The 23,560-nt window shown below is 41.6% G+C and overlaps 1 protein-coding gene across 5 annotated transcripts in view; it reads right to left on the bottom strand.

Annotated features, from left to right (window-relative positions):
- Positions 1-465: 465 nt before the first annotated feature.
- The window catches only part of LIMA1 (LIM domain and actin binding 1), a 93,707-nt gene continuing 70,612 nt past the window's right edge, over positions 466-23,560 (bottom strand). For 2 of the 5 annotated variants that reach the window (XM_035002687.1, XM_035002691.1), the window contains 7 exons: positions 22,604-22,688; positions 21,587-21,759; positions 18,809-18,916; positions 13,661-13,718; positions 11,975-12,087; positions 4,656-4,789; positions 466-2,743 (listed from right to left, as the gene is read on the bottom strand). In XM_035002687.1, coding sequence (XP_034858578.1) covers positions 1,732-2,743; positions 4,656-4,789; positions 11,975-12,087; positions 13,661-13,718; positions 18,809-18,916; positions 21,587-21,759; positions 22,604-22,688 — 1,683 coding nt within the window. In that variant the 3' untranslated portion in view covers positions 466-1,731. The remainder of the gene's footprint in view (positions 2,744-4,655; positions 4,790-11,974; positions 12,088-13,660; positions 13,719-18,808; positions 18,917-21,586; positions 21,760-22,603; positions 22,689-23,560) is intronic. The other 3 variants (XM_035002688.1, XM_035002689.1, XM_035002690.1) reach the window with 3 other exon arrangements.

Here is a 23,560-nt window from a genome sequence, read left to right as displayed (position 1 = left end):
GGGCAGTTGCCTCTACAGGCAAGGAAATCAAACAACCAACTATGCCTCTGCCCAGAGTGGAAAACAAGTCCATTTTTAAGTAGAGGCATTTGGAAATTCTCTTTAGCACATTAGGCGTAATTGCAAGGTGAATTATTAAATGTTGAATACAATTAACAATAAAAAAAACCACTACTGGATTTTGACTTGCTAAAACAAACAGCTCATTTTGAATGTACACACTAATTTTCTTGCCAAATTGCCCTCAATTTTTAAGAAAAATTTGTCCTCCCTTAGGGCAGATGAGCACCCACGATCAACCCAACACCCCCACCTAGTGGTGAGATATACTCCTAACACTTCTCTTCACTTAAAATGCACCAGACCCATTTGCCTTTTCTTCCCAAACTGCTCAGGTAAAAGGAGGTCCTGGGAGACTGTCACGATGTAAAATAATAATGGAAAAGGAACACTGAAAAGGTCAAATGTAAATTAAAAGCTTTATTGAATAAAAATGTTTCAGACTAAGCAAGACTGTACGAAAGCAGAATATTTTACATCTCTAAAAAATATTAGGGCTAAATGTCTAAAAATGCAGTACAAAGAAAAGTCTATAGCTTAAAATACCTCTCTCCCCCACATACAATTTGGAATATCAATTATGTACAACAAAGTACTCAAGTTTATAATGTTCTAAAACCTTAACTACTAGAAAACCATCTTCCCGAAAAAGGCCTATAATTGGTTTAATGCACCCTGGAAATACTGTCTGCCATAAAAATCAATACATTTCAGAGCTGGTAAGTATTAAAAAAACTAGTGTCCCAGAAAGGGGATATCAGAAGTGGAATATCGGGTTTGGGGGTCTGGACTCAAGTGGTTTAAGGCAGTTTTTTCTGTTATTCCTCCTTTAAACTCCTCACTTTGCTTTAACATGCAACATGGCAAACAACAATACAAAAGATCTTATAAAAATATTGCAGCTTTCAGTAAATTATGAGCTGCCACAGATACCACCAAAGAAGAAAGCAATCAACTGGGATATAGTCAAACTCATTGGCAAATACCAGAGCTTAACTGAGAGATAGCTGATCTCAGCAAGCACCAAATGTGCTCAGAAAGTGCCCCCAAAGAATAGTTGTGTTATATCTCAATAATCCAGTTCTGGATATGGTTTAGAGAAAGGGATGCATAGCAATAAATTCCCCATATATATCAAAGTAAGAAAATTAACCTAAAAAATGTTTTAAAGATTAAATATTTGATCTCTTAACAGATGAATACTAAATAACTAAATTGGTATTCATTTAAAAATATACAAACTGTGCCCTTTATACTAAAGTGCATTCAGTCATAATGTTTAGGTCCCTAAACCCCTTCTGTATGTTCCCTAATTCCATAAATGAATTTTTAGCGTAACAATGTGCTACTAATCATCTATTTTTGTATTGCCTTTTGGGAATACAGTGGAGTCTGGATTTATCAGTTGGCATATTCCCCCCCTCACCATAAGACCTTAAAGCACTTATGTATATCATCATTGCTAAAATAGAGGACTTAAGTAATGTTATCTCTAGCACTTAGAATTGGTTCACTTAAGCTACAGTATGGGATTTTTTTTTGAAGCAAGAACTCTTCCAAAATTACTTCCATATAAATTACAGTTCATGCTAAGATGTATATGTGCATCACTTTGAGAAAGGGCAGTGGCTCACTAACACAAATTTAAGGCCCAGCACCATTTGCAGTTTGTCATTCCTCATCCTCCTCCTCATCCTCATCATAGTACCGATTTCTCTTTATCTGTTCCTCCACAGACAGCTCTTGAACTACTTCTCCCTCCCAGAATCCCACATCCTGGGATTTCTGATTTTGGGTAGTGAATTCTTTAGAGGAGGTATTGTCTGCAAAGCTGGACCAATTTGTAGACTTGGGTTCTAGCGGAGACTGCTGTTTGAGATTTCTATCATCTTCATCTAAGTTTGCACCATTTTCTGTAAGATTCTCACTCCCCATCTCAAAACCATGATCTTCCTTACTTCTCCCCCCTGTCTCCCCTCCTCCAGATTCCTGGTTTTGCCAGGTTGTTTTTCCCACACTACCATTCTTTTCGGAGGTATTGGCATTTTCCCCTTGTTTCTTTTCTGCTGTCATTCCTCCTGTAAACTCCTCACTCTGCTCTGACATGCTCCAGCCTTTCCTTATAGGTGGGGACAAGACTTTTGGGCTCTTGACTGAAGTGGTTCGAAATGAAGCTGCTACAGTGAATGGGCGGCTTCTTTCCTTCAGTGAAGAAGATCGTCTTAGCTTCTTCAGATCCAGATCTACGTCCTCAGGAGCTTCAGGCTTGTTGATTTCATCCTCAGGAGGCCACTTGGGCTTGGATACTTTGATCCCTTCCTCCAAGATACTTCCTGAACTACCAAGTTCAGTGGGGGGTGGCCAGGCAATCTTCAGCTTCTTGGTTTCAGCTGGCTTGTCTTCTTTCTCTGACTGAGAGGAGGCCTTGGCTTCCATGCTTGCTGTCAGCACACCCACCTTAGCAATGGGGGCATCTTCTACTCCTGGGCTCTGAGGGGTCTCCCCTACATTTGGAAGCTGGGCTGGTCTCTCCAAAGTCCCTTCGTTTTCATTTTTGCTTGCCCACAGATCCTTGTGTGGTCTGTGCCCAAAGCCTTCATCATAGTTGCCTTTAGCTTTAAAGAGTTGATTGAAGTGAGGCTTGCAGTAGATTCTCCCATGTAAAGATGCATATGTTCCTAGACTGTTGTTAAAAGAAAAAGAGCATAAAGTTAATAGATCTGTATACTCTTATTTATACTAGCAGGCTGAACTGCAGTGTTTTCAGAAGATGCTAAGGGAGAAAAAGATCTTTAAAAGGACATCGATCACTTAGAATTCTTTACCCCCTCCCTTTCAAGCACATGTGTTTTATTACCCTTATAAAAACATGCTCATTTCTAGGCCTGAACCTTCACAAGACATTCTTTCATGTGGTACATCCTCCTACTTTCAAATGGTTTCATTCCCCTCTGCCAAAACTGTAAAAAAAAATTATTTCTCCCAAGAAGTCTTCCCTAGGTAAGCCCACCTATCTCTGACCACTCATAGATTTCCTAATTACAATCTATAACTACTTATAATGACATTCCTTTGTACAAAGTTGAATCATTTTCCTCGTTCCCCATCTGTGTTATAATTTAAAAGGACATCTCTACAGGAGTAGGTATAATGCTCTGCAAACGGTTTGTACTCACTAGATGCTAGTGACTGAATATGGTCAATAGGAGCCCAGTGAGCAGTAGCCAGGAAGTAAATCTACACTAATATCAGTGCCGGACAGGCCTTTAGGACACTTGGTGTCTCTCGCAGGGTAATACATTTTAAACAGGATATAAAAACAATAGCATTTCCACAGAAGAGATATAAAAATTCAGAAACTTGGAAAAATATGGAGAAAATAAATAATACCATGGGCAGAAAAAGAACCAATGAGTAGGAGTTACAGAGGCACATTTTGGCTCAACAGAAGGGAAAGTTGGGGAACTAGAGCTGTCTTACACTGGAACTAGGTAGTGGGGTATCACCCCAGCAAAGTGCCGCACAGATGCAAGCACATCTTTCAAGAGTATTTGAGAAGGAATGCTTGCTCTGAAAAGAAAGGTGGAGGAAGTGACATCCTAGTTACTTTCTTCCCTAAGACTCTGATTTAAAGGAGTTAATATGGAATATGTCCCCAATTTGTCACATTTCTTTTTTTTTTTTTTTCCCCTTAGATTTTATTTGAGAGAGAGAGAGCTCAAGCAGGGGTCGGGGGAGGAGCAGAGGGAGAGGGACAAGCAGACTCCATGCTGAGCAAGGAGCTCGACACGGAGCTCGATCTCACAACCCTGAGATTGTGACCTGAGCTGAAATCAAGAGTTCGATGCCTAACTGACTGGGTCACTCAGGTGCCCCAATTTGTCACATTTCTATCCAATCCTTGAATTACTTGGAAGAAATGATACATAATTATTTTCTCAGAAATAAAAGGAAGCAATATACAGAAAAATACATGCTCTTCGGGGTCTATTATTATTGTTATTATTACCATTTATACAGTGTTTGGGACATTTTCAAGTAAGGACTTAGACAAGTATACTCTTTTTTTTTTTTTTTTTAAGGTTTTATTTATTTATTTGAGGAAGAGGGAGAGAGCAGGAGTTGGGTGAGGGGCAGGGGAAGCAGGCTCTCCGCTGAGCAGGGAGCCTGATGCGGGGCTCGATCCCAGGACCCCTGGGGATCATGACCTGAGCCGAAGGCAGATGCTTCACAGACTGAGCTACCCAGGTGCCCCGACAAGTATACTCTTAAGATTTCTTAATTGTATGATTCTATGAGACCAAGGGGGGATATTCCACTAATTTAAGTCACAGGGGGTTTTACCTGCCAGCCATAGGATTTAAGCTCCCTGTAAATTAAACATGTAAATTAAAATATCAATGTACCACTAAGTTCCAAACACCATTCTCATTTGATATGAAATACTTCTCACTAAATGGTATTTTTTACTTTCTTTAAGGACCTTTGACAGTGCACTCTTGGTACAAGAGCTTCTAGTACCAGTGCTCTAAAAGCCAAAGACTCCTTCCCGTGGTCCAGTGACATAGAGAGATGGCTCACTCTGGTTGGCTTACGTAAGTTTGTTGTTGCAGTAGGAACAACGGAAGCAGCTGACGTGAAACACCTGCTGGTTGGCCAAGAGACGTTCCATTGGGTAGACTGTCTTCTGACACTCCACACAAGTCTCTCTCGCAGGTGCCTGAAACTTCTAGAAGGAAAAGGGTAACGTTAGCATAGGGAGGGGTGAGTTCGTACTCTGCTGAGATGTGCCCCAGGTTTACTTTGTTAGCTAAGGGCTCCCTTACCTGTCAATTCTCACAGGAACACTAAGCCTGTTATGATTCTATCAGCTGACTCTTTAAGGCCAGGAAGCTCTCCTGCATCCCTTTCCCCAACTGGCTGGCTGCCCCGAGTGTGGCAGCCACTGAGGCTGGACTGCAGAGGAAGGCTCGGACAGGCCACCACACATACAAACAAAAGTACACACAAAATGGTTCCACAGACAGGAAATTAGGAGAAAATGTTATCACATATAGAAGTTTGTTTGATTCAAGTGCCTGGTAAAAGCAGGACAGACTTTTATAAGAACAGATTCGAAAGGGGATAAATTTAAAGGAGAGGAAAAGCATTGGACTTTGGGAATTGGGAAAAGACAATCTGATAAAGCATCTTTTAGTGTCCTCTGCTTATAATCTTGACTTAGCATAATATTTTATCCATTAGGCACAATATTTTTAAATAAGTCAAAACTGACATGTAAATGTAATAATTTTAAAGAGAAAAACTTTTTTTTTTTTAAAGATTTTATTTATTTGAGAGAGAGAGAATGAGAGAGAGCAAGCACATGAGAGGGGGGAGGGTCAGAGGGAGAAGCAGGCTCCCTGCCGAGCAGGGAGCCCAATGCGGGACTCGACCCAGGGACTCCAGGATCATGACCTGAGCCGAAGGCAGTCGCTTAACCAACTGAGCCACCCAGGCACCCAAGAGACAAACTATTTTATTAGGACTCCAGAAGAAAGCATAGCCCAACAAAGCTATAGGTTCTATAATCTTCTCAGAAACCAACGGAGAGGGGCACCTGGCTGGCACAGTTGGGAGAGCAGGAGAACTCTTGATCTCAGGATTGTGAGTTAGAGCCCCATGTTGGGCGTGGAGCCTACTTGAAAAACAAGCAAACAAAAAACCCCAAAAAACAATGGAGAATAAAACTATTGTAATGGGGAGTGAAAGGTCATAACAGACTGGGAATTCATGAACTGTCTGTAAAGTTTGGAATAAGAGAGGGGTGAGCATAGCTGTTTCAGCTGGTAAACCCAACCCAAACATAAAATAGTTCTTATTATAGGGGCGCCTGGGAGGCTCGTCGTTAAGCGTCTGCCTTCGGCTCAGGTCATGATCCCAGGGTCCTGGGATCGAGCCCCGCATCGGGCTCCCTGCTCGGCGGGAAGCCTGCTTCTCCCTCTCCTGCTTCCCCTGCTTGTGTTTCCTCTCTCGCTGTGTCTCTCTCTGTCAAGTAAATAAATAAAAAATCTTAAAAAAAAAATAGTTCTTATTATAGCACTGATGAAAGCCAGAATTCCCAAAGGGCAAGTTTTTACATAAGAAATGGTTACTGAGCTAATGGGGCTGGGGGTAAGAAGTCCCTGGGTATATGTAAATAACTCTTGACTTGCTCCAACAGAAACACCTTATCCAGCAAATGCAGGAGCAGCTTGGGTTAAGGTGGCTGGGAAGCTCTTACAGGCACCTGGGTGGAGGGCCAGGGCGGGGGTCTCTGCAGCCAAGACCTGGGTGGTGGTAAATAATGCAAATTAGTCCCAAGGTCCAGGACTTGAATGGTAAAGATAAGCCAAAAATAAACCAGGTTATGGGCAAGATAGAATTTTCATTTAAAAAACCTGAAAATAGTCCCATAAAAAATTCAGAATGCTGGTTCACTTGCTACATGATTCACCAGGAGGTAAAGCAAAAAATAGGAATGGTTTCCCAAGTGGATCCGGACAGGAAACAAAAGTAGAAAATGGGTTAAAAAAAAAAATGGCCATAAAGGGAAATCTCTATAAAAGGGGAGTTTAATACAGTTTAGTGGTAAACAAATAGCACCAAGGGACTGAAGAATGAACAGAACTGAGTGGGAATGGCTCCTCAACAGCCCCCTTCTATTCCTAAGGTTAGAGCCCTAAAAAGAAAAACTTAAATAGTCAAAGACAGATTCAACCTAGTTTACCAAATAAGGGAGGTATTTAAATATGATCAAATGTTGTAAATGAATGCTGTTGGAAGCAATTAGGGCCTTATCTGGAGCTCAGAATTCTTATATGGATACTTCTAACAAGATAGGACCCAGTGGCGATGTCACGGCATAGTTTTAATTAGGTTTTCTCTAAAAAGAGCTAGGTCCTTGTCTAGCCAGCAGGAAATACATTAAAATGCAAAATAAAATTCGGGTGTCACAGTACAATTGACGGCATCGCAGAGAGCCTGTACAGATCACAATCCACATGATGCAGAAGTCAGAGGCCAAATGTATCTATTTCTCGGACTGAAACTCTTTGTCAGGGGCAGGGCGGCTTCCGTACTTTGAGCGCTTGACTTAGGAGGACAGTATTCGTTCTGGGCAGCGAAGACAGAGCAGGAGACAGGAACCTCCCGGGATACAAGAGGAGAGGGGTATGACTGCGCTCAGGGGAAATGGAGAGAGCTGGAACACACCTCCATCACACACACACAGAGGACACACTGTAGGAGGGTGCGGCCCCGGGAACAGAAAGGAGAACCTGAGAGAAAGCTGAAAGCTGAGCTCACGTTAGGAGGAAAGTGGAAGGCAGGAGCAGAAATTAGGTACCGGAGGAGCAGGAAGCAGAAGCTGCAAGAGACAAACAGGAACCTTCAGTGAATACACAGCATTCAGTGCGGGGCGGGGGTGGGGGGCCTGGAGCGCTTTACTGCAGCTGAGCTGAAACTCAGGTACAGACTCGGATCCAAGAATAAGACCACGTTTTCTTTCTTTTTCAAGTAATTCTGCTAATTGTGGCCAAAGCAGCCTCACTCCTATCTACCTGAGGCTGGAACCTGGTCCAGCTCAGGACAGAGAGCTGTCGTGAGCCTTCCCCCACACGAGGAGTGTCTCATTAACAATTCTTTAGTGTCTGCCTCCCACACCTGACCCACAATGGCTCTCTCTTGAATGGGGTGAAAAGCCACCTCTCCTCCTTAACATCACATTAACAGACTGCTAGCTCAAACATCTGACTAACCACCAGCTTCTAACTAACCAGACCTACAGAGGCCCGTTACTCCTATCCAATTTTTACAGAGACCCTTTTCAATATTATTTAATGTTTATATGGCAGCTGCCCAAGGGCCTTCTAGTTTCAAAAAGTCAAGAGGATCCCAACCTGGTCATATGCCAAATCAGAGGGGCTGTCTGTGCCTTCCCTTTACTTCCTCTGTCCCGGGCTCTCAGCCACTTTTCTGTAATTGCCCCCATGTCTATTCAGACGACAGGAAGCAGAGTCAGTGCCCAAAAATCTCTACCATTATGGTAGGCCTGGCATATATCCTGCCCATGCCTTCATGGCGTGCTCGGACTTGGCACATCCACGTTTAAAACACTGCCAGTATTAGAATGTTAGAAATTTTTTATCTTTAAATTATATTTTTTCACTCTGTAAGATGTTTTTCATCTCTCCTCCCTCACTCTTTTTTACATGTAGAAACTACAGCACCAGGACGTCAAGTTCCTTATCAAAGCTCCCACGGTCAGTAACGGAATTAAAACTAAAACTCAGAACTCCTAATTCACAAACCAATAGAGCATTTTCTAAATTGTCCTGGCATGCTAATTTTCCATAACTAAAGGAAACTCTGGGGAGGAGAGCAGATGCTAACCCAAATGAAAATAATCTCACTATAGCAGTTTGAACAAACTACAGTCCTCACTTTGTTTCAAATTAAAATACGTAGATAATATCTTTGGGATGTTCAGAAATGAATGAGGTAATATTTACATAACTGATGTTCATAAACACTGTCATGTCTTTCCCATGTGAGGGATCTTACAGGCCCTCTGTTGATCAGCATCTATACAAAGCTATTTTTCTAATAAATGTGTGTGGCTTCATCTACATTCTTTCACCATCTGGCCTTACATATATATTTCAGTCTAATGAAAGCTCTAGTTGGGAGATTATAGATATGTATATATTTATATGTATATGTAACATATATAAACAACATACATATATATGGGGGTGGGGCTGGCAACAGTCAGTGAAGCTAACTAGCCTTTGGACATGGTGAAGCCAGAAGGAAATTCTGTATTGATGTCAGGCTTCCATTCCTCAAGAACACCACAAAATGCCTTTCATTCCCTCCTTTCCAATCTGTGCAAAATATCTAGGTAATTAAACTGAAATTCTTCACATACAGTAAATGGTTGGGTCGGCTCTGTGCAGCCTTAACCCTTCCCCTGGCTTTCTGTGAAACTCTTTTTGACAGCATTTTGGAGATACTCACATCTTAGACTGCTCTACGTGTAGAGGAAAGGTTCGTGTTTGATAAAGCAGGAATAATGGAGATAGTAAGAAAAGATTCTAGGTGCCCTTCTAGCATAATTCCAATGGCTTTGCAAACTAGCATAAAACCTCCTACCCTGTCCATAGAGGAAGGGACAGCCAGCAGGGCATTGAGGGGGTGCCAGGTGAGTGTCCTCTCAGGCAGTATGCCATGTTTTCTCTCCACATCCTTCAGCAGGACCAGACAAGGAAGCCTTGGCTGTCCTCATGGGGGCAAGTGGGTGTTCCCAGAGCTGGCCACATCTCCTTGCCTGTTCCTCCCTGTTCTCCCATTTAGGGGAAACATTTGGGGGATAACTTCTCTCAATGGAAGGACATAAAGCCTAAGAGACCTCTGGGTCTCTTGAGTAGAAAGGTCCTGATCTTTCTCACAGGGTCCGCTGAGCTCTGCTCCCAGAATGTCTTTTTTGAGAGTGAACCTACAACTTCAATTTCATTAGCACCAGGTCTCATCAACTGAGCTATCTGGCCAGTGTTCAAAATATACAAATAAAACTCTTACTTGTAAAGATGTAGGATCATTTTTCTAATTTATCAAGCTGAAGTTTGAAATTAATCGAATCTCTACCTTAGATGTCCTGTTTTTCAATAACAGACAGATAGGCACTAAGGAACAGTTTTTCTAGGATGTGTGGGACCTAAAAATCTATTCTGAGTGAACAAGTTTATTCTGAGCTGTATGTAATTTCCTCAAGTGGAGAAACAACTTCTGTCACGTGGTCTACAGCCATGAGACCAGTGATGCCAGCAGGTCTTCCTATAAACACTCAAGTATATATATACTTGCCTTCAGAATGTAAAGGATAAATTTGAGGAGGAGAAAATAAACTACCCTTAAATAAAAGTGGAGATGCGACTGAGTCCCATCTGTATCTGTACACTATCATCATTTGAGCTTTGGACCATCGGCAAACACAGGGAGCCAGGCCTATTTACTCCAGTCTTTACACAATGTTCAAAACCTGAGGTGTCTGTCTGGTGGAAGCAAGCCTGTCTGCATTCTCCTGCTGAGTGACCAGGGCCAAAGAACAGGCATGGGTCTGGGACAGGTGTAGAGGGAGCTTTATCTCCACCCCCTCTCATCCCTGGTATGCTAGGGAGGACCTATGTGAGGTGCACTCTGTCACTCATCACTCAGCAGCTCAGACCCTGGAGTCTGAATCAAGGAGGGACCTCAAAAGTCCAACCCAGCACCAGGAGGTCTGACCTAGCAGTTAAGGGAAGGAAATGAGACTGGGTTGAGAATTCAAATATATTCAAGAACAGATTTTAGTTCTTAGACAAGCCATGGAATTTCCTAGTCCCTCAGTCCATGGCCAAGTCAGATTTACTGGCTGTTCTTAATCCAGAACCACAACCCAAGGACTCACATCTCGGCAGGGTTGCTGTTGGAGAAGAAATTAACCCCATGGCATTTGCTACTTTGTTGGGCTCCAGATACTGGACAAAGAAAGTGCTGATGACAGCATGAGCTGAACTTTAAAGCCGCCAGAAGAGGGGGTCATGTTGAATACATGTGCAGCTCAATCACTGTAACTCTATCCTTCCTCCCTTTACCTGCTTTCTCTTGCTACTTTCTTCACCTTTTGCTCCTTTTCAATAAACCTTACTCTCCTCATGAATCTCAGGCTTCCTGTAAAATTTTCATTTACATTCTTCACTCTTCCTCTTTCCCTTTTTTAACTCGCCCTTTATATCCCGGATTCTCCTTTTCTCCTTTTGTTCCAAATCTTCATCTATGTCCTCTTCTCTTCCTTCTTTTTGTGCACTAGAACTTTCATCAAGGCATCAGTCATGCCCACAACTGAGAGATACAGGCACAGCTGATGGGTGCATGAGGCTGGGGCAGTTACAAACCATCAACACACCAATTCTACCTACTGCATTTCTTTTAAATGTTAAAACTTTCTAAACAAAACCTGGCTACTTAAGAGGGCACCAGAGGAGAAAGACACTAAAGAAGTGTGGGTATGTTTGGTTATTAATCCACATGGCTAAATTAGCACTACATTAGCAAAGCATTCCATTAAAATAAGTCAGGTAATAAAGTCTAAAGTAGGCATTGGGATTTTTTTTAACCTTTATTTTTATGAGAGTATATATTTGTTCATAGAAAGGGAAAAGACTGCTTTTAAAAACTGGTGAATAAAAGCTGGCCAGAGATTGAGTAGCCTAGTAAAGTTTTCTTAGGGTACAAAACTTTTGTACATTCCTTAATATCTAATATTATATACCCTAGTATAAGTGTTACTTGAATGCCCGATTTTATAGCAAATGGGCTGGCCAACTCCCACTGCAATGTACACAGTCTTTCTTTAAAGAAGCTAACCACCAATCATGTTACAGTCAAGTTCTTCAGACCAGTGGGCCACTCTCTTTAAGTTGACATGCACATCCCCATCCAATGGGCTGATTTAGTTTGACAGATTTCTTGAATTTCCCACTTTGTGGTCTTTTGCCCATTCACAGATTTATGGACTTGGGCATTTTTTCCCCTCAAACACACACACACACACACACACACACACACACACACCTCACATCATTTTCTTTAATTTTGGGTTTCCTTAAAACTTTCATGAATTTTCCAGATTTTAAACCGAGAGCTATTAGTGAACCTCTCCCCTCCTGGCTCAAACATCTGAGCAGAAGAGACAAGATTTCCAGGGAAAGTGACTGGCTTAAGTATGCCCTTTCTTGGCATTTTAATCCCCACAAAAGCAAAAAGGGGTTATAATGAACACAATGATATAAGGTGCAATGAGATCTATTCGTAAACCAATGTCTAAAGGTTCCGAGAGAAATTGCCATCATACCTTCACTGCTTTGGGAGGAGAACTTTCAGAGAGGCTGGAGGCTCTGGCATCTGGATTTAGTGGTTTAGGATGGACAGGCTGCTGGACCTCACTCTTGACCTGGGAGTTACCTGCTTGAATTACAAAAGGAAGGCATTTTACAGTATCAGGGGAAGTCTCAGAAATGGTTCCTCCCCAGAGCAAAGCTTTGGCACCTCTATAATGGACAGGTCTTTTCAACACCAGGAAAAACACAGCTCTTCTAATGCTAAAAGCTATGCTCTTAGGTTCTCAGCTGGGAGGTTTTTTCACACTTTGCCACACACAGCAAGAACCCAAATCATTCTTTCTGAAGAACCTTCTGCCCCCGCACCATGGTATTTGTCATTTTTGAAGGCTGTTTGTAGCAATGTGATGTCATGAGCACTGGGCATTATGTAAGACTGATGAATCACTGAACTCTACCTCTGAAACTAATAATACACTATATGTTAATTTAATTTAAATTAAGAAAATAAAGGCTGTTTGTAGACGATTTTTTTGGTAGTTGGCACCCCCAATAACTCCTTCTGGAGTGCTTGAAGGAAGGTGAGAGTATAAATTTCCTACTGCACACGCACACCTACACACGTGTGTGTGGGTATGGGTGTGTGTGTAATTTGACAGTCTTTTTGGTCAGTCCTATAGCAGATATCTATGGATGGAGATTATGGAAAAAGGCTCCATGAAGTTTTTTTCATAATCATTGATGTGTCACCTGCATAAGTTAATTTTCTGCCAATATAGTCACTGTGTGGAAAACTCTGAGCAGACACAGAAAAGTGCTACTAAGGAACCATAAAAGAATTCCTTAAAATCTAGAGTTAAGTCAACAAAGTACTAAAAGATTAAGGCTTATTTTTCAAATGTTTTGCAAACCTAGTCAAAACTCAGAAAAATTTCTAGTCCAAGCAAAATGACTACAAAAGGAATGTTCTTGGATTCAAGCAGCAAGTTTCTCTCTAAAATTTTAAGGTAGGATTTGCTAGAGATTTGTTAAATTCATATTTCTACTTTAGTTGCTGAGTTTTCAATGTCTAGTAAAGTAATTAACCCGGGGAGAAGCTAGAAATCCACATATATTTAAAAAAAATACTGAAAATCAGAATCAAAAGTGGATATAGTAAGAAAAAAAAAACAAAGGTTTTTGTTTTTGGTAGAAGTGAGGCTTGAAATGGATGAAAAGCTGGTAAAATTCAGCGCCAACAGGAAAATCTCTAGAATCTGGCTAGAAGGCGGACTATGGTTCACATATAGATAAGCAGAGAAAGATATTTTTAAAAGGTTACTCAAATACCAATTCTTTATCTCTGTAAATGAATAAAATCCTTCCTGGCCAAACTCCTATTAAAATGAAACTTCAAAATTAGTTTTTACAGCTTGAACCCTGAAAAGGTTTGATACAAAAGGTAGGGTACGTTCAATGAGAGAAGCACCAAAAGTATTCAGTTTGCCCCAAGTTAATCACATTAATTTCTCCCTAAGCCAGGGAACGTGTGAAGGGTAAGCAAGCATCAGTCCTTAAAACCTAGTGAAAGATTTGATCAGCTAAGTTGCTGGGTTTAATACGTTACATTCTCAGCACTGACAGCAATGGGGACATTCCTGGACGAAATACAGAATACAGAACAAGAACCTCATCCTCCAGATCTAAGAACAAATGCTTACGGGAGTCATCTTCCGCAGGGGTGGAACGGACTGCCAGGCTATTCTCAGTTGCAGAAACCTACAAAAGGGGGGGATTAAGAATCACATTAAAAATAAAAGAGCACACTGCTGTTAATGCCATAAAAACCTGCTGACTCTAGTCAGTCACTGGCTGCCTGGGGGAAATAACGGCCCCAGAACAGCTGAGCATTTAAACAAGAGGCAGCAAAATGTCTTTTATGAGGATATTAACATGCCTCTCAATTACAGAGTAACGGGAGAAACAGACTGCACTCAACTGCCAAAAGTGTGCATCATCTCCCTTTATAAAAGAACTTCTAAACCACATCTTTCTGCTGTCAATAAATAAATAAATAAAGGTAAAACAAAACCCTCTATCAGAGAGAACAAAGCTCCTTACCATAGAACTATAACACACTCAAAGGCAAGATGAAGTCTTTACATTAGGAACTATTCTTATTCCTTTATCTTCCTAATTCCCTATTTCCCAACCAGATACATTCTGCTGAAACAAACTGGCCAATACAGAAGACCTTTTGATAGCTAAAAGACAACTTGACCAAAAACCAACCTCTGGTGTTATCTTCAAGGTTAGTTTTCCATTTTAATCCCAGTCTCAAAATGGCAATGTTTAACAAAATGGCAGATCTTATGTATGGGTGCAAATCTCTTCCCCAGAAGCCATCAAATTTAAATAAAAACTTTCTACTTTTTCTCTCTCTCCTTTTTAGTGGCCCCTAGGCCTTTCCGGTATCCTCTATCACACTCAAAATCATGAAGGGTCAATAGGTGACCCAATGTGTAGTCTTCATGTAAAAGTCTTTCATTTACGGGCACCTGGGTGGCTCAGTCATTAAGCGTCTGCCTTCGGCTCAGGTCACGAGCCCCGTCAGGTTCCCTGCTCTGCGGGAAGCCTGCTTCTCCCTCTCCCACTCCCCCTGCTTGTGTTCCCTCTCTCACTGTCTCTCTGTCAAAAAAATAAATAAAATCTTAAAAAAAAAAAAAAAAAGTCTTTCATTCAGATGTCAGGGATTTTATGGGCAATGCTGAATGTTTCTATCGGGATGTCTAATGTACTGAATAAATGTACAATGGAGATTAAGTCATTGGCTGACTGCACCTGAATTTTTGCATGGTTGTTTTTTCTCATTACTCTCTCTCTTTTTTTTTTTTTCCAAGTAGGCTCCACACCCAACATGGAGCCAAATGCAGGGCTTGAACTCATGACCCTGAGATCAAGACCTGAACTGAGATCGAGTTGGACACTCAACCAACTGAGCCACCCAGGCGCCCCTACTCTCTTTTCATTACAGGAATTCTGACATCGCATAGAACAAACCAGTATAATAACAGCCAACATTTATTCAGTGTTTTGTATGTGCCAGGTATTGGAATGATCACTTTACATACATTATTTCATTTAATGATAGTAAAGAAATTAAAAGCTCTTCAATTCTTGTTAATTAGTACGTGCACCCATCCCAGGATGTTCCTCTCTCACCTCTAATTCTGGTCACCTTGAACCTGCAGGGTAAACTTACTGCCAATCATGACATCATTGCACATGCCCAACCAGCTGACCTCACTGCAGGAGCCGCCGGGAGAGAGCACGTGAGATTTTGCTCAAACATTTTGTTAAAGGAAAGCACAAATTCGTTACAAGAGGAGAAAGGGAAGAACAATACCTTTGTAAGGATAACTGAGGTTCTGAAAAATTTTACGAATTTGAAGGCAGCCCAGCTTTATGAACCTGCAGTATGTACCTGAAGGCTATGGACTGTCTTTATCCCCTTTCTTCCCCACCCACTCCTCAACTCATGGTTCAGTTGCACTGGTGCCCTTTTAGGCTATAATTACAGTGTTCTGATACTCCAGTTCAACTTAAGAGTTCCAGTTTCAAATCAGTGTGAAGATAATCAAGAAAGAAACACAAAATTAGATTAGGGACAATCCAGGCATTATTTTCTAGATGATCATTTCTGAAACTGTGCTCCTAAGATAGATGGGGAGATTTCAATGCTGGGAATATTTTTCTCTTAAGTTCCTTTTTTATAGTATGTAACATTTTAACTCAGTTCTTTTTTTTTTTTTTTTAAGATTTTATTTATTTATTTCAGAGAGAGAGAATGAGAGAGAGCACATGAGAGGGGGGAGGGTCAGAGGGAGAAGCAGACTCCCTGCCGAGCAGGGAGCCCGATGCGGGACTCGATCCTGGGACTCCAGGATCATGACCTGAGCTGAAGGCAGTCGCTTAACCAACTGAGCCACCCAGGCGCCCTTTTTTTTTTTTTTTTTAAAGATTTTATATTTAATCTGTACACCCAACGTGGAGCTTGAACTCACAACCCCACGATCAAGAGTCGCACACTCCACTAAGCCAGCAAGGCGCCCTAACTCAGTTTACTCTGTTTGTTTGTTTGTTTGTTTAAGATTTTATTTATTTATTTGACAGAGAGAGACACAGCAAGAGCAGGAACACAAGCAGCAGGAGTGGGAGAGGGAGAAGCAGGCCTCCCGCTGAGCTGGGAGCCCGATGTGAGACTCGATCCCAGGACCCTGAGATCATGATCTGAGCCAAAGGCAGCCGCTTAACGACTGAGCCACCCAGGCGCCCCCTCAGTTTATTCTTAAGACACAATCTCCCACTTAAAAATGGGAAAACCAGGTAGTATTCTAGTAAGAGAACTCACCTGATACATGGCATGTGACTCATGGGACTAATGCGTGAGCCCACTGTTGCCAGGACATATATAATTTATTGGATGATTTTATGATTATGAAACACACGGTTGCCAAGTATTTTGTCTTATTATTTCAACATATACTTGCAATATGTTTTTGTAAAATAAAGAGATCTAATTTTTCTGGAACATAAGGAATAGCACGGAGGACATTAGGAGAAGGAAGGGAAAAACGAAGGGGGGAGAATTGGAGGGGGAGACAAACCATGAGACTATGGACTCCGAGAAACAAACTGAGGGTTTTAGAGGGGATGGAGGTCGGGGGATGGGTTAGCCCAGTGATGGGTATTGAGGGCACATATTGCATGGAGCACTGGGTGTTATATGCAAACAATGAATCATGGAACGCTATATCAAAAACTAATGATATACTGTATGGTGACTAACATAACATAATAATAAAAAAAAATCTAATTTTTCTAATTTTTTTCCCTGTTGTAAGATTCAAATTTTGTAGCCATTAATCTGAGATCATTTTCCTGTGTGCCTACTTTGGTCCAAGTGTGTAGTGTATTTCATAATTTCCTATTGGTGTTCTGCCAATACATCATGCTTTTTAATACCTTTTTTTTAAAGATTTATTTATTTATTTGAAAGAGAGAGAATGAGAGAGAGAGAGAGAGACACACACACATGAGAGGGGGGAGGGTCAGAGGGAGAAGCAGACTCCCCACCGAGCAGGGAGCCCGATGCGGGACTCGATCCCAGGACTCCAGGACCATGACCTGAGCCGAAGGCAGTCGCTCAACCAACTGAGCCACCCAGGCGCCCAATACATCATGCTTTTTAAAGTATTTTTTTTTAAGATTTTATTTGTTTATTTGGCAGAGAGAGACACAGCAAGAGAGGGAACACAAGCAGGGGAGTGAGAGAGGGAGAAGCAGGCTTCCCACAGAACAGGGAGCCCGATGCGGGGCTCGATCCCAGGACCCTGGGATCACGACCTGAGCCAAAGGCAGACGCTTAACAACTGAGCCACCAGGCGCCCCTAAAGTCTCTTATAGACCAAAAAATTTGAGAACTATTGCTCTTAATCCATTTTAATTATCTCCTCATCTTTTGGAAGAATGGCCTCAAGGGTATCAATATGTGTAACAGAAGCAATGACTTTTTTTTTTTTTAAGATTTTTTTAAATTTATTTATTTGACAGAGAGAGGCACAGCGAGAGAGGGAACACAAGCAGGGGGACTGGGAGAGGGAGAAGCAGGCTTCCCGCCGAGCAGGGAGCCCGATGTGGGGCTTGATCCCAGGACCCTGAGATCATGACCTGAGCTGAAGGCAGACGCTTAACGACTGAGTCACCCAGGTGCCCAAAGCAATGACTTTTCTCCTAAGATTAATCACTCTGATATATTTGAAAGCTCTTTCTCCTCATCTAACTTAACATTTGGTTATCATATTGACCAAAAGACAAAAAAACAAAACAAACAACAACAAAACAACTGGGTAATGGATTGGCAAAGAAAATGATAAATCACCTGACATAAATGTTGTTATGTACTCCAACCAAGCCAATCATCTAGTGATAGGCACATAAAACACAAATATGATTTGCTTAAAATCACCCTGTGGTTTTTCACCTCGGCAGGACTCTTTCCAAAGTCTTAAGTGTGGCATATAAAGCTTCTCAAGACCTGCCCCGGCCCTCTCCCTCCACTTGGCTCTCTCCATTACCTATATGGCTTGTGTTCCAGCCTCTGGTTTCCAAACCTCTGTTTGTGTCTGCCTGGAATGCCCTTCTTTCTCTTTACTCAACCTTTCCCTTATTCGCTTGGTCTCTTTCCACACATTCTTCCCGACTTGGCAGACATCACCTTCTTGAGGAAGTCAGGTTAAATGTCCTTAGTCAGAGCTTCCATGGCCCCACAGAGCCCTCTCACCACACTTACCACACTGCTTTAGGACAGCCAACCTGTCACTCATCTCCCTTCTACTCTGTTAGCTCCCTTGCAGATAAAGACCCCATGGAATGGTGGAATGGTTTGTTCTTCTTTAGTTTTTAAGCTTAGCATTTCCTACGCTTAGCATAGTGCCTTGCTTTCTAAACAGTCTGAGTGAAAGAATGAAATTGTCTTACATAAAATGTGTTAAATTAAGAATACAGGAATTCCTTGAAGATATCGTCTCTAATCAAAACAGATTTTTAAAAATCACTTTAGCTCTACACCCTCTGAGCATCTGCCAAGCAAAAGAATTTTCCAGTGAAGGTTCATTATTTGGTCAGCTATAAGTCGCAGAGTTCCCCAACTGAAATTATGTGACCTGCAAAAATAACAATCTGTCCTGGCAGCTGTTACCAAATTCCCAGACACTCTGCAGCCTAGAGTTAGAGTGGTTTCTAATTTTAAGCGTCTAATTTAGAACACATGCTTCCTTGGCAACTGGACATCAGATTTTTCAACCCACCTTCTCTCCAACCTGATGGGAGATGCAGACCTCAGGATCTGGGGGCACATTCTCCTTTTGCTCCAATTTATGAGTTCTGATTTCACCGCCATTGGCTCTCAGGTCATTCTACAAAATAAAAATAAATCTGTGAACTAAAATTAAAAAAAAGCTTACTATTCTGCGTTCTTCATAGCACATCCATTAAATAAATTTGGGACGGTAAAAGAAAAGTTCTTTTAAGAAGCCTCGGGTCAAATCAACCCCCTAATTCTCACAAGCAAAACCCATTGACTAGTGAAATGACAAAAGCCGCTTTGTGGACACACACCTCAGAGTTAAATATTTGTACACTAGTCTAAAACTGGATGCTCATTAGAATACAGACATATCAACACAGACACACACAGAAACCACCCCCAGCATACAATGTTCTTGTGATTCACTCCTCTAGCAGCAGAGCTTGTGGGAATGCAAAGCTTGTGAGTTTTATCAGAAAAGACCATTCTGGAGCAGGGGAAAGGAGATGCCAAGTGCCAATAATCAAGAAAATATACTGACCATATATATAAATGCTCGGCCTGGAAAGAGAGACAGGGATGATGCATACATATAAAAACTGAAATTATATTTAATGATACCATAAAACAACCTTTTTTTTGGTGAGACTTTCAAAAACATGCTTCTTTTTGCATAAAATTCAGACATTGTACTAAAGACATACCTTATTCTACTTCTCAGAACAGAATCTCCACATAAAAAAGCAGGCATTAATACTGTCATAAGGAGTAAGCATAATCACATTTTTTTTTCCTTGCAAAGAACACTTGGGGCAAAATATTAAAATTAACTTTATCTACTAGATCCAAGATCAATATAGTGGTAGATGAATATGGGCATTTCCTACCTTTAGTTTTCTATCTTTCTGAAAGTCTGGTACCTTTCTGTTCTCTGTGATTCTTTAGGCAGGGCGAGAAAACAAGCCATGTATGGCCACAGGGCCAGGGTTAAGTGTGCTGACTGAGGTGTGGGATCCCAGACTAAGGGACAAGGCTCTGGAGGAGCATTGGTGAGGGGGAGCAGGCAGCGAGTGCTGCAGAACACAACAGGACAGCAGAAGGACTCACTCCTGACCCCATCTTGAAGCCTGGCCTCCAGAATCACGCCAGAGTGTGTGCGCCTTGTTACAGCCATCCTCTGTAAGGGGCCTGAGAAATTCTTTTGGGATGAGATAAAATGTACTTTTTACAAGAATTCCTAAAGACTTTTCAACTCTTAAAATTTACAGAGCAGGAGAACTGCAATGCTGAAACTCTATTAGGAGTTTAAAAAAAAAAAGTCACTGAACAGGTTTTTCCACTTAGGGAGTCACCTGGTTGGAATGTTTATAGCAGGAGGGCACAGAGAAGCAGCAAAATCTTGAAACAAGGGAAATAAGCTCCAAAGATCACCTGTTTGCTCTATCTCCTGACCTCCTTCTAAGAGAAGTCTAACTTTGCTCACTTTCATGCTGTCGGTGAATAATCAGCCTGTGGTGTTCCACTTTACGACTGAGTTATACACATCATCTCTTCTTAAAACCACAGCGAAAACTCAGGACAAAATTATTCATTGCCCAGAGACTTAGTCCACCAATAAGTACTATTGGAGAATGCATACTTAATAATGTGAGGAAAAGAAGGCTCAACTCCTGGAATACAAGTTATGATTTCTAATAGGTCAACTCGTTTCAGTCTGCCTGGGAACAAATAAAAATCAATACTATCTTCCAACAAAAACATAGGACACCTAGAGATTCGTGGCTTGTATTCTGAAATCTCAGAAGGAACAAATGTTTGAGAGATCCATATCTATGTATATGTAGAGTGTTTATATGCATGTGTAGGTATGAATAAATGACATTTAAAAGGTATCTTTGGTTAAGCAGTTTTGTAGTGTCAGCCTGCCAGGTAAGCCTAGGAAAATCTAAAATGCAAAGACCCTTCATTTGATTCAGAATATCACATTTTTATGCTTACTGAGCATGTCATCTTCCTATTATTTCTCCCTCCCCTTTATCTATCCATTATTCTATTTCTTTAGAAAATCATTACATCATAAGAAGTAAGGATCAAGTAGGCCATATATTGTATGATTCACTTATATAAAATATCCAGAATAGGTAAATCCATAAAGACAGAAAGCAGATTAGTGGTTGCCAAGGGATGAGGGGAGGGGAACTAGTGACTGCACAGGTATGGGGTTTCTTTTTGGGGTGATGGAAATGTTCTGGAATTAGACAGTGATGACGATGGCATGACCTTAGGAATACACTAAAAATCACTGAATTACATGTGAAAGTGGTCATTTTATATCATGTGAATTCTATATCAAGAAAAAACTGCAAGAAACCTCCCCATCCCACATTAATGTCGAATATATCCCATATTTCTTGCCAGTATTCTCTCCTCCTTTCCTCAAAAACAAAAACAAGTGTTTCTGTTAAAACTAACAGACTATAACTTTTTTAGCAACAACAACAAAATTAAGCAGAAGAGGCAGGAACACTGTCCATGATATTACTGGATGATAACATCACCAATGAAGGAGTGCGGTGGGAATGAGGCCTAGGAAAGCAAAGTCAGGATTAGAACATGATAAGGATTCTGAATGAAGCTAGGGTAGGGTTTACGTGGAAGGAGAATGGCTAGGGACCAGGGAGAGAGCAGGGCTCTCGGGTCAGGGTCTGGGAGACATCTCTTGTCTCCGTGCTCAGTGACCACTGGCTGGATGAGTGAATGGATGATGCAGAACACCTACTGTGGAGCTGCTGGAGCTGCTCTGCTTGGACACAGCTGCCTGGTACTTGGCCATTCGATCCTTTATGGAGGTTTCTGACAGGCGCGGTAAGTCCAGATTTCGCCTGCTCTCGCTTTTCTCTGTGTTGAACGGAGAAGATGACGACTGACCTGGAAGCGCACAAATAATGTGTCCTATCAGAAGATAAAATGTGATTTGAATGGTTTCAAGATTCTAAATTTGGGGGGCGCCTGGGTGGCTCAGTCGTTAAGCGTCTGCCTTCAGCTCAGGTCATGATCCCAGGGTCCTGGGATAGAGCTGCGCATCGGGCTCCCTGCTCGGCGGGAAGCCTGCTTCTCCCTCTTCCACTCCCCTTGCTTGTGTTCCCTCTCTCGCTGTGTCTCTGTCAAATACATAAATAAAATCTTAAAAAAAAGAAGAAAAGTTTCTAAATTTGGGGCTGTTGGAATTGGATGTAATCCATTTCTTCTACGAAGGGTACAAAGAAGGAAATCAGGAATATAACTGTCACTTACTAGGTAATAGTTACTCACTTTCCCAACTTTAAAAGAACCTTTACCATAAATGAGTATTATATATTTAAACATTTTGGCTTACTTAACATTGGAAAAAACTAGATCTCAATGCCATTTTAATTTGCATTTCTTCACCAGGAGGCTGATGATTTTCCTGTTAATTTTATTTTTTGTTTTGTGAAATGCCTGTATAGGGCCCCCTTCCAAACATAATAATTATGCTCTCAAGGTGTTATGTTACCATCGGTAATACAGGATAACCAGTCTTGACAGAGGACACTGCCACCCACCCATGGCAGCCCTCAAGCCCCAGATGACCTCAGAGCCAAAACTGTCGGCAGTCTTCCCTCGTCATCCCACAAGGGGACCCCTGGGCTGTCACAAATATAGTTCCTTTTAATTTGTGCCACTCTTCCTCTAAAAGCATCGGCTTTGAGGCCAAAAGGTACTGCTACTAATGAGTACTTCCTAGGGAACCTCACACACACGGAATGCTGCTTACCTGGGCCTATTTCCAAATCATCCAGAGAATAGCTGTTTTCAGAGATCCTCCTTCCACCTGCACTCCGACTTTGGGACCGAAGAATCTGTTGGGGAAAACAAAACCCAGCCATAAGCTTTACAAAGAAGGTGGGAAATCCTGATGAATGTTCAGAGAAGAGGCCTGCAAATCTCCTTTAAGAATAAAATCCGTAAGAGATTAGATTTTGTATTAGTTTTTACATTCCACAGAATGTGTTTTTAGCATTATAAATATGAAGCACTACATATTCACAGGTGCCCAGGCAGAAATAAGTAACTCTATAGAGGTAATTCTCTCTGGTAATAATCACTGCCTAACCGGCTTAACCAGAGAACTAAGCACTTTAACCAGCCATGGAGGGGAATCCTCATGTCCCAGACAACAGGGACATGTCTCCCTGAACGTCAAGTCTAGATGACAGTATCTGCCGTTTGTTTCCCTTTTCCCTCCCACTTCATCCCCGCTGTTACGGCCTTGGTTCACATCTTTATCTTTTCCCTGGACTATTGTATTACATTTCTAATTGCTTCCTCTCTCCCTTCCAATCAAGTCTCTATGATGCTGCCATTATCCCACGTCATGTAATTATTCCCCAATATAAAGCTATATTACTCTCTTGTTCAAAATGCTTGAAAAATTCCTATAATCATTCCCCGAACTAAATCTAAAGTGCTTAGCATGTTATGGAAGACCAGTTCTACATCTAGTCCCTACCACCCCTCCCTGAGTATTCCCTTCCTCATCCCTTACCTTCCAGGAAAAGCAAACTGCTGGGAGGTCCATGAGCTTGTAAATGAGTTCCCTTCCCCCATCCCCCTTTCATCCTTCTATTTGTTCTTTCAAGACTCAGTGAAGGCTGAGCAACATTCTCTCTGCGAAGTCCACCTTAGCTCTCCTATATAAAGCTAAGTAGTCCTTCCTCTGTTTCCAAGGTAC

The sequence above is a fragment of the Mirounga leonina genome, unplaced genomic scaffold, assembly GCF_011800145.1.
Source record: "Mirounga leonina isolate KUSES-001 unplaced genomic scaffold, KU_Mleo_1.0 Mir_126, whole genome shotgun sequence".
Lineage (NCBI taxonomy): Eukaryota > Metazoa > Chordata > Mammalia > Carnivora > Phocidae > Mirounga > Mirounga leonina.
The sequence above is the reverse complement of the archived record's forward strand: the minus strand, read 5'-3'. Positions and strand labels throughout refer to the sequence as shown.